General features: G+C 37.5%; 1 protein-coding gene and 1 pseudogene across 3 annotated transcripts in view; one reads left to right on the forward strand and one right to left on the reverse strand.

The window, feature by feature from the left end:
- NME7 (NME/NM23 family member 7) overlaps positions 1-15,240 on the forward strand; it is a 238,487-nt gene that overhangs the window by 106,875 nt on the left and 116,372 nt on the right. For all 3 annotated transcript variants that reach the window (XM_040263560.1, XM_040263561.1, XM_040263559.1), the window contains exon 10: positions 6,908-7,009. In XM_040263560.1, coding sequence (XP_040119494.1) covers positions 6,908-7,009 — 102 coding nt within the window. The remainder of the gene's footprint in view (positions 1-6,907; positions 7,010-15,240) is intronic.
- On the reverse strand, positions 13,398-13,819 carry LOC120880407 (annotated as a pseudogene).

A 15,240-nucleotide genomic window follows, 5' to 3' on the forward strand; every position in this document is an offset into this window, starting at 1 on the left:
GGAGCTTATGTCCTGGTGAGGATGGATATTAAATCAGATACTCCATTTCAACTACTTAAGGACTGTAATCAAAGGGCTGTTAAGGAAGGAAACAAGTACTTTTTTGTTTGATACTTTTTACTTAAGTAAAAACCTAGGTTTGAGAATTCTGTTAATTCTCTTAATCTATTAACAGAATTCTCAAGTTCAGTTTTTAAGGATCACTTTGTTTTTGATGCAGTTTTTTTTTCAACATTTTCTTTGTGCTTTGTATAGCCCTCTGTTTATCATTTTAATAGTATTTAACACTGAAAGAGAGAGAGACACACACATAAAAGAAAGGTGGACAAAATTGGCACTTCTCTTTTTGGATAACGTACTCATCCCTTCTTCTGCCCCAACTGAGGATTTAGACTCTTTACATTTATGTGTAGGCAGTACTTCATACCATGAGACAGAAGATCCTCCTCAACATAATTATCCATAAAAGTCAATTTCGTATGACCTTTTTGAATTAGTGGAGTAACTTCAGGGGCATAATTTAGGGGTTCTAATGAGTAGGGATCTGTTTACCATATTAATTATGAAGTCCTCTCCTTCCTTTTTTAACTTCTGGCATTTTTAGTAGACATGATGATTGAGTTCTGATTAATATTTAAATACTGGTCTGTAATAAATTGTCTTTATTTCACTTTGGCATTGGGTATTATAAGCCTTCCAAGGTCATTAACATGGTTTACATGGCCTACTGTGATCTGACCTCATCCCTTTTCTTTTCTAATGTGGACTGTTTTTAAAGTCTTTACTAAATTTGTTACAACGTTGTTTCTGTTTTATGTTTTGGTTTTTTGGCCACAAGACATGTGGAATCTTAGCTCCCCGACCAGGATTGAACCCACACTCCCTGCTTTGGAAGGCAGTCTTAACCACTGGACAAGCAGGGAAGTCCCCTGGGCCTCCTCTTAACTGCTTTCCTGTGGTCTCACTCAGCTCCTGATATCATAGCTCTTTACTGAACTTCATATACCCTAACTGTACTTCTTTCTCTAGATCTTTATATTTGTTTTCAGTTCTGTCTGAAATGTTCCATTCACTGAATCTTTCAGTGAGAGGCACTTTTTTTGGACCATGTTTTTCCTTAAACCATTTCACATATACAGTTAAGAACCTTAAAAAATATATATCTATTTCCTCCCTCTTATTCTGCATGCTGTTGTTTTACATTTTACATTTATATGTTAAAAGCTTTATGATACATTTTTAATATTTTTGCTTTAAGTAATCAATTAAATTTTCTTTTTTAATTGCTGTGAAACATGTTTATATTTACCCACATATTTACCATTGTTTTGTGTGGCTCCATATTTTTGTCTGGCATTTTTATTACTGAGTAGTATTCCATTGTATGTATATATCACATCTTCATTATTCATTCACCTGTTGTTGGATACTTAGACTGTTTCCATATATTGGCTCTTGAAAATAATGCTGCTACTGGAATGCATATATCTTTTTGAATTAGTGTTTTTATTTTCTTCAGATATATATCCAGCAGTGGAGTTGCTGGATCATATGGTAGTTCTGTGTTTACTTTTTCTGAGGAACCTCCGTACTGTTTTCCATAGTGGCTGCACCAATTTTATTCTCACTAACAATGTACTAGGGTTCCCGTTTCTGCACATCCTTGCCAGCATTTGTTATTTGTAGACATTTTGATGGTAGCTATTTTAGCAGGTGTGATATCTCATTGTGCTTTTATTTGCACTTCTCTGGTATAAAGGATAAACTATCTGGAGAATCTTGCCATTATTTTGTAATAACTGTAAATGGAATATAATCTATAAAAATATTGAATCACTCTGTTATACACCTGAAACTAATATTGTAAGTCAGTGATCTTTCAATCAAAAAAGAAAGATTTTATCAGACAAACAAAATCTGAGAGATTTTGGCCATCTGTATGTCCGTTGGCCTTCTATATGTCTTCTTTGGAAAAATGTCTATTCAGCCTTCCACATTTTTTAATAGGGTTTTTGCTTTTTGACATTGAGTTCTATGAGCTCTTTATTTTTGATATTAAATTCTTATCAATCATAGTATTTATAATTATTTTCTCCCATTCAGTATGTTGTCTTTTCATTTTGTTGATGGTTTCCTTTGCTGTATAAAACTTCTTATGTTTAATAGTTCCCATTTATTTATTTTTGCTTTTATTTCTTTTGCCTAAAAGACTGATCCAAAAAAAATAATGCTGCAATTTATGTTGAAGTGTATTCTGTCTGTATTTTTTGTAGAAGTAATTTTTTTTTTTTTTTTTGGATTCAGGTCTTACATTTAGGTCTTTATCTATCTTGAGTATATTTTTTATACAGTGTAAGAAAATGTTCTAATTTCACTCTTACATGTAGCTGTTCAGTTTTCCCAGCATCACTTGTTAAAGGGACCGTCTTTTCCCATTGTATATTCTTGCCTTCTTTGTTGTAGAGTGATCATAAGTGTGTGGGTTTATTTTGGGCCTTCTATTCTGTTCCCTTCATCTGTGTGTCTGTCTTTGTACCAGTACCATGTTGTTTTGACTACTGTAGCTTTCCTGTGTAGTCTAAAGTCAGGGAGCATGATACCTCCAGCATTTCTTCCCCCTCAAGATTGCTGTGGCAATTCAGGGTCCTTTGTAGTTTCATATAAATTTTAGGATTATTTGTTTGAGTTCTATGAAAAACGTCATGGATATTTTGATAGAGATTGCATTAAATCTGTAGATTGCTTTGGTTAGTATAGCCATTTTAACAATATTACTTTCTCCAGTCCAAGAATGCAGGATATCTTTGCATCATCTTCAGTTTCCTTCATCAGTATTCTATAGTTTACATAGTATAGGTCTTTTACTTCCAAGACAAGGATGCCAACTCTCCCTGCTTCTATTTAACATAGTATTAGAAGTCTTTGCCATAGTAATCAGAGAAGTAAAAGAAATAAGAGGCATTCAAATTGTGAGGAAGAAATAAAACTGTCACTATTTGCAGATGATATGGTATTATATGCTACCCTGGAAGCTCAGAGTTAAAGAATCCACCTGCCAATGCAGTAGATGCAGGTATGATCCCTGGGTTGCAAAGATCCCATGGAGAAGGAAATGCTTACCCATTGTAGTATTTTTGCCTGGGAAATTCCGGTGGGCAGATGAAACTGGTGTTGTGCAATCTGTGGGGTCACAGAGAATGAGACACAACTTAGCAACTAAACAACAACAAGTGTTATTATATAGAGAATATCTTAAAGTCTCCACCAAAAACAAACAAACAAACAAAAAGCTATTAGAATTAAGTGAATTCAGTAAAGTTGCAGGATACAAGGTTCACATATAGGAATCTATTGGTTTCCTGTACACTAAAATGAACTATCAGAAAGATAAAGTGAGAAAGCAATCCCCATTTGAAATTGGGTAATAAAGAGTAAAATACCTAAAAATAAACTTAACCAAAGAGGTTAAATACCTATACTCTGAAAAAGCCTTTATTTTTCATTCATCTCGAAAAATATTTTCCAAATATTTTCTCAACTGATTATAGAATTTGACATAAGTTGTTTTTATCCTTATCTTTGTTCTGTTTTCTTTTTTTTTTTTTGATGTTTCTACATTTTTTGTTGTTTTTGTTTCACTGTTTTTTGCTGCTTTTTTTGTTATTGTTGTTCGTGTTTCATAGCTAATCTGATTATGATATGGCCTACTTTATTTTTCTTTCCACTTTTTCTCCTTGGATTTTGTTATATCTGTGGGTTTATCAGTCAGTCAGTTCAGTCACTCAGTCGTGTCTGACTCTTTGTGACCCCATGAATCGCAGCACGCCAGGCCTCCTGTCCATCACCAACTCCCGGAGTTCACTCAGACTCACGTCCATCGAGTCAGGGATGCCATCCAGCCATCTCATTCTCTGTTGTCCCCTTCTTCTCCTGCCCCCAATCCCTCCCAGCATCAAAGTCTTTTCCAATGAGTCAACTCTTCACATGAGGTGGCCAAAGTAATGGAGTTTCAGCTTTAGCATCATTCCTTCCAAAGAAATCCCAGGGTTGATCTCCTTCAGAATGGACTGGTTGGATCTCCTTGCAGTCCAAGGGACTCTCAAGAGTCTTCTCCAACACCACAGTTCAAAAGCATCAATTCTTTGGCACCCAGCTTTCTTCACAGTCCAACTCTTACATCCATACATGACCACAGGAAAAACCATAGCCTTGACTAGACGGACCTTTGTTGGCAAAGTAACTAGACGGACCTTTGTTGGCAAAGTAATGTCTCTGCTTTTGAATATGCTGTCTAGGTTGGTCATAACTTTTCTTCCAAGGAGTAAGCGTCTTTTAATTTCATGGCTGCAGTCACCATCTGCAGTGATTTTGGAGCCCCCAAAAATAAAGTCTGACCCTGTTTCCACTGTTTCCCCATTTATTTCCCATGAAGTGATGGGACCAGATGCCATGATCTTCGTTTTCTGAATGTTGAGTTTTAAGCCAACTTTTTCACTCTCCACTTTCACTTTCATCAAGAGGCTTTTTAGTTCCTCTTCAGTTTCATCAAATTTAAAAACTTTTTAGTGATTAATCCTCAAAATTAATTAATTCCCGATAATTTCTGTTCATCATCCTTTCTTCTTTTGAGGTTCCAATTACACTGGTTGACGTTGTCCCATAGTCTTTTTTTAAAATTTAAAAGTTTTTCTTCACTCTTCTTTCTTTCCATGCTTGCTTTTTAATAGTTTCTGTTGCATGCCTTCAAATTTGTTGATCTTCTGCAAGGGTTTATCCTCTTCGTCACTTATAAATTCAGATGTAGTTTTCATCTCTAGAAGTTTTGTTTGGATCTTTTAAATATCTTCTTTTGCTGTGTATTATGTACATGTTTTCTTCTATAATTTGAGCATGTAGAACCTATTTATAGTGACTTTTAAAATTTCTTGTTTAATTACATCCATCATTTCTATCATCCCTGGGTTTGTGTCTCTTGAGTTTGGTTCTGGTGATACTTTATATTTTCCTATTTCTTTGTATGCCTGGCAATTTTTGTTATGTACTGGTGTTGTGAAATTTACACCGTTACATGGTGTCACTGTATTCCTTTAAAAAATGTTTGATTTTGTTCTGGCCCTTGGGCAAGTTACTTGGGATCAGTTTGACACTTTTGAGACTTCCTTTTAAGCTTTTATAGGATAGATACAGAGTGTTCCATACATAAAGCATGTTTAGGCCAACTACTATAGTATATTTTAATGGCAGAAAATGAAGAGGAACTAAGGAGCCTCTTGATGAATGTGAAAGAGGAGAGTGAAAAGCTGGCTTCAAACTCAGCATTCAAAAACCTAAGATCATCCATCTGGTCCTATCACTTCATGACGGGGAAAATGTGGAAACAGTGTCAGATTTCATTTTCTTGGGCTCCAAAAGATGGTGACTGCAGCCATGAAATTAAAAGACACTTACTCCTTGGAAAAATAGCTATGTCAAACCTAAACAGTGTTTTAAAATGCAGAGATATTACTTTCCTGACAAAGGTCTGTCTAGTCAAAACTGTGGTTTTTCCTTGTATGGATATGAACCATAAAGAAGGATGAATGCCAAAGAATTGATGCTTTTGAATTGTGGTGCTGGAGAAGACTCTTGAGAATCCCTTGGAATGCAGGCAAATCAAACCAGTCAATCCTAAAGGAAATCAATCCTGAATATCATTGGGAGGACTGATGCTGAAGCTCCAATACTTTGGCCACTTGATGCAAAGAGCCGACGCATTAGAAAAGATCCTGATGCTGGGAAAGATGGAGGGAGGAGGAGGAGGGGACAGCAGAGGATGAGATGGTTGAACGGCATCACTGACTCAATGGACATGAGTTTGAGCAAATTCAGGGAGATAGTGATGGGCAAAGAAGCCTGGCGTTCTGCAGTTCATGTGATCACAAAGTGTTGTATACTGTGAGTGAGTGAACAATAGCAACTAGGGTATAATACCATTCTGAGGACTGTACATGATGCCCTGTATATATGTGGGCTTCCACTCCAGCTTATAGGAGTACAAATTATTCCCAGTCTTGTACAGTATTTATGAATTGTTTCATTTACTGTCTTCTGGGACTTCTTTTCTCAGCCTTCAGTAGTATCCTCTATATATACCCATACTCTTAGTCTAAGACTCAAAAACTTCTCTGCAGATCCCTGAGGCTTACTCTCTTGTTGCTCTCCCACTTCCTCTAGTATTCTGTTCGGCAAATCGTAGCCTCATTGGCCTCCCTAAACTCCAGTCTCGATCTGTTCTGTTCAGTGAGAATGTTGGGCTCTTTTGTGTTTCCTATACCTGTTTCACTGTCTAGAAGCCTTCAGGCAGTAAGATGGGCAGTTGTACAGCTTATCTCTTTCATTTTCCTTCTCTTGAGGATCATGGTACTGTGCTGTCTATTGCTCAGTGTCTAAAAACAATATATGTTTATTGCTTTTAGTTTCTAGATGTTTAATGTGAGAAAAGGATCTGATGCCTATTATTCCTCATTGCTGAAACTCATTATGATTTTTATAAGTTTCTTTGGGAGAAACACTTGGAATATATATCTTTCTAAATGTTCATTTAATATATTTTGTGTTTGAGAGGAGAGAGCTTTTTAAAAGAAATATGTACTAGAAGATAATTTCAAATAGTGAACATATCAAGTAATAAAGCATTAGTATGATAATAGTAGGAATGGAGACAAGGGAACATATCTAAAATACATTTTTGTAGGAAAAATGGACAAAATGTAGGAAGCGCTTGGCATAGAGGGTACAGGTAGAGAAGAAATCAAAGATAACTTTAACATTTTGAGTCCAATAGAATAGTAGTGCAATTAATTGAAGAGAAGCAAAAGATTATTAAATTCTACTCATTTGTTAATATTATCTTATTTATATATTATAGGAAATGGTGACAGAAATGTATTCTGGGCCTTGTGTAGCAATGGAGATTCAACAAACTAATCCTACAATGACATTTCGAGAATTCTGTGGACCTGCTGATCCTGTAAGTTTTTGTTTAATATATTGATCAAGTCTGTCTTATCCATTAACTAAATATCTTAATGGGTTTTTGATATCTTTAGTTTGTTTTTTAAAGAAACAAAATGAATATGTGGACACAAAGTTTTATTCAAAATAGCATTTTACATTATTTATTTCTTAGATAGTATTCTCCCAAAAGTGAATTTTTTTATTAACCTAGTGACAATATATGGGCAGAAACATTTATTGTGGCATTTTCTTTTACTGTTTCTTGTTGCTAAATTGTATAAGTAAATTTGTTAAGGTCAATGATAGAAAGTGGTCATGTATGGATTTGAGAGTTGGACTGTGAAGAAAGCTGAGCACCAAAGAATTGATGCTTTTGAACTGTGGTGCTGGAAAAGACTCTTGCGAGTCCCTTGGACTGCAAGGAAATCCAACCAGCCCATCCTAAAGGAGACCAGTCCTGGGTGTTCATTGGAGGGACTGATGCTGAGGTTGAAACTCCAATACTTTGGCCACCTCATGTGAAGAGTTGACTCATTGGAAAAGACTCTGAAGCTGGGAGGGATTGGGGGCAGGAGGAGAAGGGGACGACAGAAGATGAGATGGCTGGATGGCATCACTGACTCAATGCACATGAGTTTGAATGAACTCCAGGAGTTGGTGATGGACAGGGAAGCCTGGTGTGCTGCAGTTCATGGGGTCACAAAGAGTCAGACACGACTGAGCACCTGAACTGAACTCAACTGAACGTATTAATTATCCTTTGACATGAAAGTCAAAGTGTTAGTCACTTGGTTGTATCTGACTCTTTGTGACCCCATGGACTATAGCCCACCAGGCTCCTTTGTCCATGGGATTCTCCAGGCAAGAATACTGGAGTGGGTTGCCATGCCCTCCTCCAGGGCATCTTCTTGATCTAAGGATCCAATCCACATCTCTGTGTCTCCTGCATTGGCAGTTGGGTTTTTTACCTCTAGGCCCATCTATAAATTAGCCAACTTAAATTAAAAAGCCAATTTATATGGCAGAGTGTGCTGCTGGATTAAGCCCTGTAAGGGAGAACAGTAATCCAGAAGTGCACACATAAACTTCCTCCTAAAAACTTACAGAGCAATGTAGTGTCAGTTCAGGTAAAATACAAACATGTACACCTGTGGTGGATTCATGTCAATCTATGCCAAAACCAATACAGAATTGTAAAGTAAAAATTAAAAATAAATAAATAAATTTAATTAAAAAAAAGGTTGCTTATTAAGGGAGCAATTAATATTTCTGAAGGTAATTAAGGAGGAGGAGAAATGTAAACAGGGATGTTTTTGTTCACCACTTAGAGTAATGAAAATAATAACAAAAGTAATCAAATGAGACCTAGTTAAGCTTGTAAGATTTTGCACAGCAAAGGAAATCATAAACAAAATGAAAAGATGGCCTTCAAAATAAGAAAAAATATTTTCAAATAAAGTGATTGATAAAGGGATTGATCTTCAAAATGTACAAGCAGCTCATGCACCTCAATATCAAAAAACAAATAATCAAAAAATGATCAGAATGTATACATAGAAATTTACCCAAAAAAGACAGATGGCCAAAAAAGCACATGAAGACATGCTCAACATCACTAAGTATTAGATAAATGCAAATCAATACTACAACAAGGTATCATCTTACACCAGTCAGAATGGCCATCATCAAAAAAATCTACAAAGTGGATAAGGAGTGAAGAAAAAGTCGTCGTGAAGCCGTGAAGTCACTCAGTCATGTCCGACTCTTTGCGACTCCATGGACTGTCACCTACCAGACTCCTCAGGCGACAGTCCATGTAGGCGACAGTCCATGGAGTTTTTCAGGCAAGAGTACTGGAGTAGGTTGCCATTTCCTTCTCCAGTGAAGAAAAAGGAACCCCCTTAAATTGTCGGTGGTGCCACCACTATGGAGAACAATACGGAGGCTCCTTTTAAACTAGGTCTGCCGTATAATCCAGCAGTCCCACTCCTGGCGTACAGCTGGAGAAAATCCGTGCACCTCGGCTTCCATTGCAGCGTTGTTTACAACAGCCACAACGTGGAAGCAACCTAAATGTCTATCAACAGAGGAATGGACAAAGTGGCTTATTACTCAGCCACAAAAAGGAATGAAATAATGCCATTTGTAGTGACATAGATGGACCCAGAGATTGTCATCAAGAGTGAAGTAACTCAGGAAGAGAAAAATGCTGTGCAATAACATTTATATGTGGAATCTAGAAAAATGGAGCAGATGAACTTACTAGCAAAGAGGAAATAGAGTCATAAGTGCAGAAAACAACCACGGATACCAAGGGGGGGAGTGGGGGTGGGATGTACTGGGAGATTGGGATTGACATATATACTACTTTTTATAAAATGGTTAATTAATGAAAACCTACTGTATAGTGCAGGGATTTCTACCTAATGCCTGTGGTGATCTACATGGGAAGGGTATCTAAAAAAGAGTGGATATACATATATGTGTAGTTGTTTCACTTTGCTGTATAGCAGAAACTAATACAACATTGCAAAATGACTATACTCCAATAAAAATTAATTTAAATTAAAAAAATGAATCAAGGTACAAAGAGAATAGGGAAAGCTTGAAAGCTCAATATACAAAAGTAACCATGCAGGAATTTGCAGATTTACTATGATATACCTCAAGAATATTTGCTTGGCTTCAATGGGAAGTGCATACCTAGAAACACAGGGAAATACATATATTTTTTTTAGAGGAAACAGGGAGAATACTGGTAGAGATGAAGGTGTGATGCATATCTTTAAAAGACAGGCTAGAAATTGTGGATTCTATGTAATTAGAATACTATATAGTAAGAAACAGAAATTCCTTATATGTAGTTTCGGTATACTAAATTATTCCTTTGATGCAACTAGAGCAAACTGAACTGGAAGAAATTAAAGGCAGGGGCTCTAGAAATGGAAAAGGACAGACGTGATGGGATCAGTAGAGAAAGAATTACTCTACTTTATATCTTTTCAAGGAGAAAGAAGAGTAGAAATAAATAATATGTGTGATTGTGAAAGAGTGAATATTAAGATGTGATTCTGCTTTAGAGGACATTAGGAGAAAGTGGTGGTGATGTTAACTATTTATTGAATATTAATTGTAAAATATTAGGAAGGAGTACTTTTTGGGTATATAAATAAGCAGAACTCAGGGTCATTTTAATTTTTGATTTCTGTTTGGCCAAAGAGCATTTTGTTCATTTTTTTAAAGATAGTTAAAATTGTGGGTGACCAGCTGACAAAACATAGGTAAGTTAAAGAGAGAAAAATTAAGGCAAAAAAGGAATGAGATGAGTTTGCTCATTCTTTCATTCATTCAATAAATAATTGTTGAATCTGTGCTAGTATTTGTGACTATATAGATAGAAGCTTTAAAGAGCTTACAGTCTATGAGTGGGCACAGATATTTAAGTGGTTAGTTTCTATGTTCTGTGGCAACTACATTATTGGATATTTATATTGGGTACCAAGTGCTGTGCTTAGTCACTCAGTCATGTCCGACTTTTTGCGACCCTATGAACTGTAGCCTGCCAGGCTCATCTGTCCATGGGGATTCTCTAGGCAAGAATATTGGAGTGGGTTGCCATGCCTTCCTCCAAGGGATCTTTCTGACCTAGGGATTGAACCCAGGTCTCCCACATTGCAGGCGGATTCTATACTGTCTGAGCCACCAGGGAAGCCCATTGGGTACTATGGCAGTCCAGAATTATACCATTTAGTTTAGTCTGGGGATGGATAATGGAGTCAGGCGAGACTTCTTCAAGAACATGGTAGCTGAGCTAAATTGTGAGGAATGAGTAGAGCTTAGCTAAGTGGAGAAGGTGGAAAATAATAAAGGTATGAATTCATAAAACAACATGGCTTTTGCTAAAGTACAGGGCAGTGAATCAGAAAGAAAGTTGCTGGGGAAGAATTGGGAAGTAAGCAGGTGAGTGATCATAGAAGGAAGAGTCCTGAATATAAAAATTTTCTGATTCTGTTTCTTTCTAAATATTCAGTGAACACTTATGGATTGAACAATATGTAACAAAGTTTACTGCTTTGTCACATGGCCGAACCAAAATAAAGATGTCTAAACCAAGCTGTCTTTCATTAAGTGACTCATAATCTCTTTCAGAGTCCAAATTGCATCATTAAAGCATAGCTGGAATTACCCCACTTAATTTTTTTATTGTAGTTTTTTATGAACCCTGTACGATGAGTTCACTTCAGTTGCTTGTTGTGTCTAACTCTTCGCGATCCCACAGACTGCAACACGTCAGGCCTCCCTGTCGATCACTAACACCCAGAGCTTGCTCAAACTCATATCCATTGAGTCCGTAATGACATCCAGCCATCTCATCCCAGGTTGTCCCTTTCTTCTCCCACCTTCAATCTTTCCCAGCATCATGGTCTTTTCCAGTGAGTCAGTTCTTCGCATCAGGTGGACAAAGTATTGGAGCTTCAGCTTCAGCATCTGCCTTCCAATGAATATTCAGGACTGATTTCCTTTAGGATTGACTGGTTGGATCTCCTTACATTCCAAAGGACTATCAAGAGTCTTCTCCGACACCACAGTTCAAAAGCATCAGTTCTTCGGTGCTCAGCTTTCTTTATGGTTGAGCTCTCATATCCATACATGACTACTGGAAAAACCATAGTTTTGACTAGACAGACTTTTGTTGGCAAAGTAATGTCTCTGTTTTTTAATAAGATGTCTAGATTTGTCATAGCTTTTCTTCCAAGTAGCAAGTGTCTTTTAATTTCATGGCTGTAGTCACCATCTGGAGAAGGAAATGGCAACCCACTCCAGTGTTCTTGCCTGGAGAATCCCAGGGACGGGGGAGCCTGTTGTGCTGCTGTCTATGGGGTCGCACAGAGTCGGACACAACTGAAGCGACTTAGCAGCAGCGGCAGTCACCATCTGCAGTGATTTTGGAGCCCAAGAAAATAAAGTCTCTCACTGTTTCTGTTGTTTCCCCATCTATTGGCCATGAAGCAATGGGACTGGATGCCATTATCTTAGTTTTTTGAATGTTGAGTTTTAAGCCAACTTCTTTACTCTCCTCTTTCACTTTCATCAAGAGGCTCTTTAGTTCCTCTTTGCTTTCTGCAATAAGGGTGGTGTCATCTGCATATCTGAGGTTATTGATATTTCTCCCTGCAATCTTGATTCCAGCTTGTTTGGCATTTCACATGATGTACTCTGCATTTCACATGATGTACTCTGCATATAAGTTAAATAAGCAGGGTGACAATATACAGCCTTGATGTACTCCTCTCCCAATTTGGAACCAGTCCGTTGTTCTATGTCCGGTTCTAACTGTTGCTTCTTGATCTGCATACAGATTTCTCAGGAGGCAGGTAAGGTGGTCTGTATTATTCCCATCTCTTTAATAATATTCCAGTCTGTTGTGATCCACACAGTCAAAGGCTTTGGCATAGTCAATAAAGCAGAAGTAGATGTTTTTCTGGAACTCTCTTGCTTTTTCTATAATCCATTGGATGTTGGCAGTTTGATCTCTGGTTTCTCTGCCTTTTGTCAACCCAGCTTGAATATGCAGAATATCTTGGTTCACATACTGTTGAAGCCTGGTATGGAGAATTTTGAGCATTACTTTGCTAGCATGTAAGATCAGTGCAATTGTGTGGTAGTTTGAACATTATTTGGCATTGCCTTTCTTTGGGATCGGATTGAAGACTGACATTTTCCAGTCCTGTGGCCCCTGCTGAGTTTTCCAAATTTGCTGGCATATTGAGTGCAACACTTTCACAGCATCATCTTTCAGGATTTGAAATAGCTCAACTGGAATTCCATCACCTCCACTAGCTTTGTAGTGATGCTTTCTAAGGCCCACTTGACTTCACATTCCAGGATGTCTGGCTCTAGGTGAGTGATCACATCATCCTGGTTATCTGAGTCATTAAGATCTTTTTTGTATAGTTTGAACATTCTTTGGCATTTATTGCATTATATAAAGTTATACCACAGGGATTTTAAATTTTGGTACTAATCTAACATATAAAATGTTAACAGTGGCTGTCTTTGGGTGGTAGGATTATAATAATAGTCAATTCTACTTTCCTATATTTTACAGTTTTTCTCTAAGACTTTTATAATAAGAAAAATACATTTTATTTTATCATAAAACCTGAAAGTGGATGAACTTGTATTAATAAATGAGGAGTTGGGGCTGATTTAGGACTGATTTCTTGTCTGGAGTCTCAGGGTCCTACATCATGTTCTAAGTGTAGGTATAGGATTTCAAGCGGGACCATATGCTCTTTAAAAATTTGATTGGTGGATGTTTTTAAATTTTTTTATTTTTGGTCAGAAAATGCCAAATAGTTTTACATTTTATTAGCTACAGTATAGACCCTAGAGCTGCCTCATTCCTTCCCCTCCCCCACCCCCAGGACAGTGTCAGGCCTTCCCAGGAGCCCTGCCTTTGCTGCCTGGGCACTCTGAAACTCCTGCTGCAGCTGAGCAAAGGTCTCCCTCTGTTGTTCTGACTGCCGCTCTAGATCCTGGAGCTGGGATTCATGTTGCTTAATCTCAGCTGTGGTGTGGTCCAGCCTTTTACCCACTGTGGCCCGAGCTTCCCCCAGCTCCTCTTTGACCAGTATGGGCCCCAGAAGTTTAAACACCACATTGGACCCATCCAGTAGAGCCAATTACTCCTTTATGATATTATTTTCTGTTAGTTGTACCTCTAGTTTCTGCCTCCCTGACATTGATTTACTCAAGTCCTTCTGCAACTTTGATATTTCTCCACCTCTCCCTGTAGCTTCTTCTGGATTAGCTCAGCCATGGCGGGGATGAAAGCATTCTCCCTTCAGTATTGGTAAACCCTATCTTTTTAATTTTAAGGAAATATAGATGATTTACAATGTCTTGTTAGTTTCAGGTATACATCAAAGTGATTCAGTTGTTTACACATACAAGTACCTATTCTTTTTTAGATTATTTTCCCTTATAGGTTATTACAAAATATTGAATTTAGTTCCATATTCAAGACCATATGCTTTTGATGAATATTGATGATTATTTCAAGTCAGAAGAAATACCATTAGTCATTATATTCAAGATTTATGTACAATAAAATAGCTTTTTCAGCTTGGTCTCAGAAGTTAGTTCATCTTATCCTTCTTCCTTTCTTTTCCTCCCTCTCCTCCCACCTTTCCAGTAAATACAGTCCTTATCTTTGAGGCATTTAATGGTCTAGTTCTAGGAGGTAGACTTGATAATTAAATAGCCATCTTACTTTAAACCACTAGATGTGCCAGTCTATTTATTGTTGTTGTTATTCAGTTGCTAAGTCCTGTCTGTCTGTTTGCGACCCCCTGGACTGGACTATAGTACACCAGGCTTCCCGGTCCTCCACTATCTCCTGGAGTTTGCTCAAATACATGTCCCATTGAGTCAGTGATGCTATCTCACAGTCTTTCTCTGCTGCCCTCTTCTCCTCTTACCCTCAGCCTTTCCCAGCATCAGGGTCTTTTCCAACGAGCTGGCTCTTCACATCAGGTGGCGAAGTATTGGCACTTTAGCATCAGTCCTTCCAATGAACATTCAGGGTTGATTTCCTGTAAGATTGACTTGTTTGGTCTCCTTGCAGTCCAGTGGACTCTCAAAAGTCTACCCCAGCAGCATGATTTGAAAGCATCAATTTTTTGGTGCTTAGCCTTCTTTCTGGTCCAGCTCTCACATCTGTACATGAAAAACCATAGCTTTGACTATATGAACCTTTGTCTATAAAGTGAATGTCTTTGCTTTCTAATACACTGTCTAGGTTTATTATAGCTTTCCTTCTGAGGAATAAGCATGTTATAATTTCATGGCTGCAGTCACTGTCTGCAGTGATTTTGGAGCCCAAGAAAATAAAATCTGTTACTGCTTCTACTGTTTACCCTTCTATTTGCCATGAAGTGATGGACCAGATGCCATAATCTTAGTTTTTGGAGTACTGAGTTTCAAGCCAGGTTTTCACTCTCCGCTTTCACTCTCATCAAGAGGCTCTTTAGTTCCTCTTCACTTTCTGCCATTAAAGTGGTATCATATGCATATATGAAGTTGTTGATATCTCTCCCACAAATCCTGATTCCAGCTTATGATTCATTGACCCAGCATTTCACATGATGTACTCTGCATATAAGTTAAGTAAGCAGGATGACAGTATACAGCCTTGATGTACTCCTTTCCCAATTTGGAACCAGCCTGTTCCATGTCTGT

This window comes from Oryx dammah, unplaced genomic scaffold (assembly GCF_014754425.2).
Source record: "Oryx dammah isolate SB20612 unplaced genomic scaffold, SCBI_Odam_1.1 HiC_scaffold_21, whole genome shotgun sequence".
Lineage (NCBI taxonomy): Eukaryota > Metazoa > Chordata > Mammalia > Artiodactyla > Bovidae > Oryx > Oryx dammah.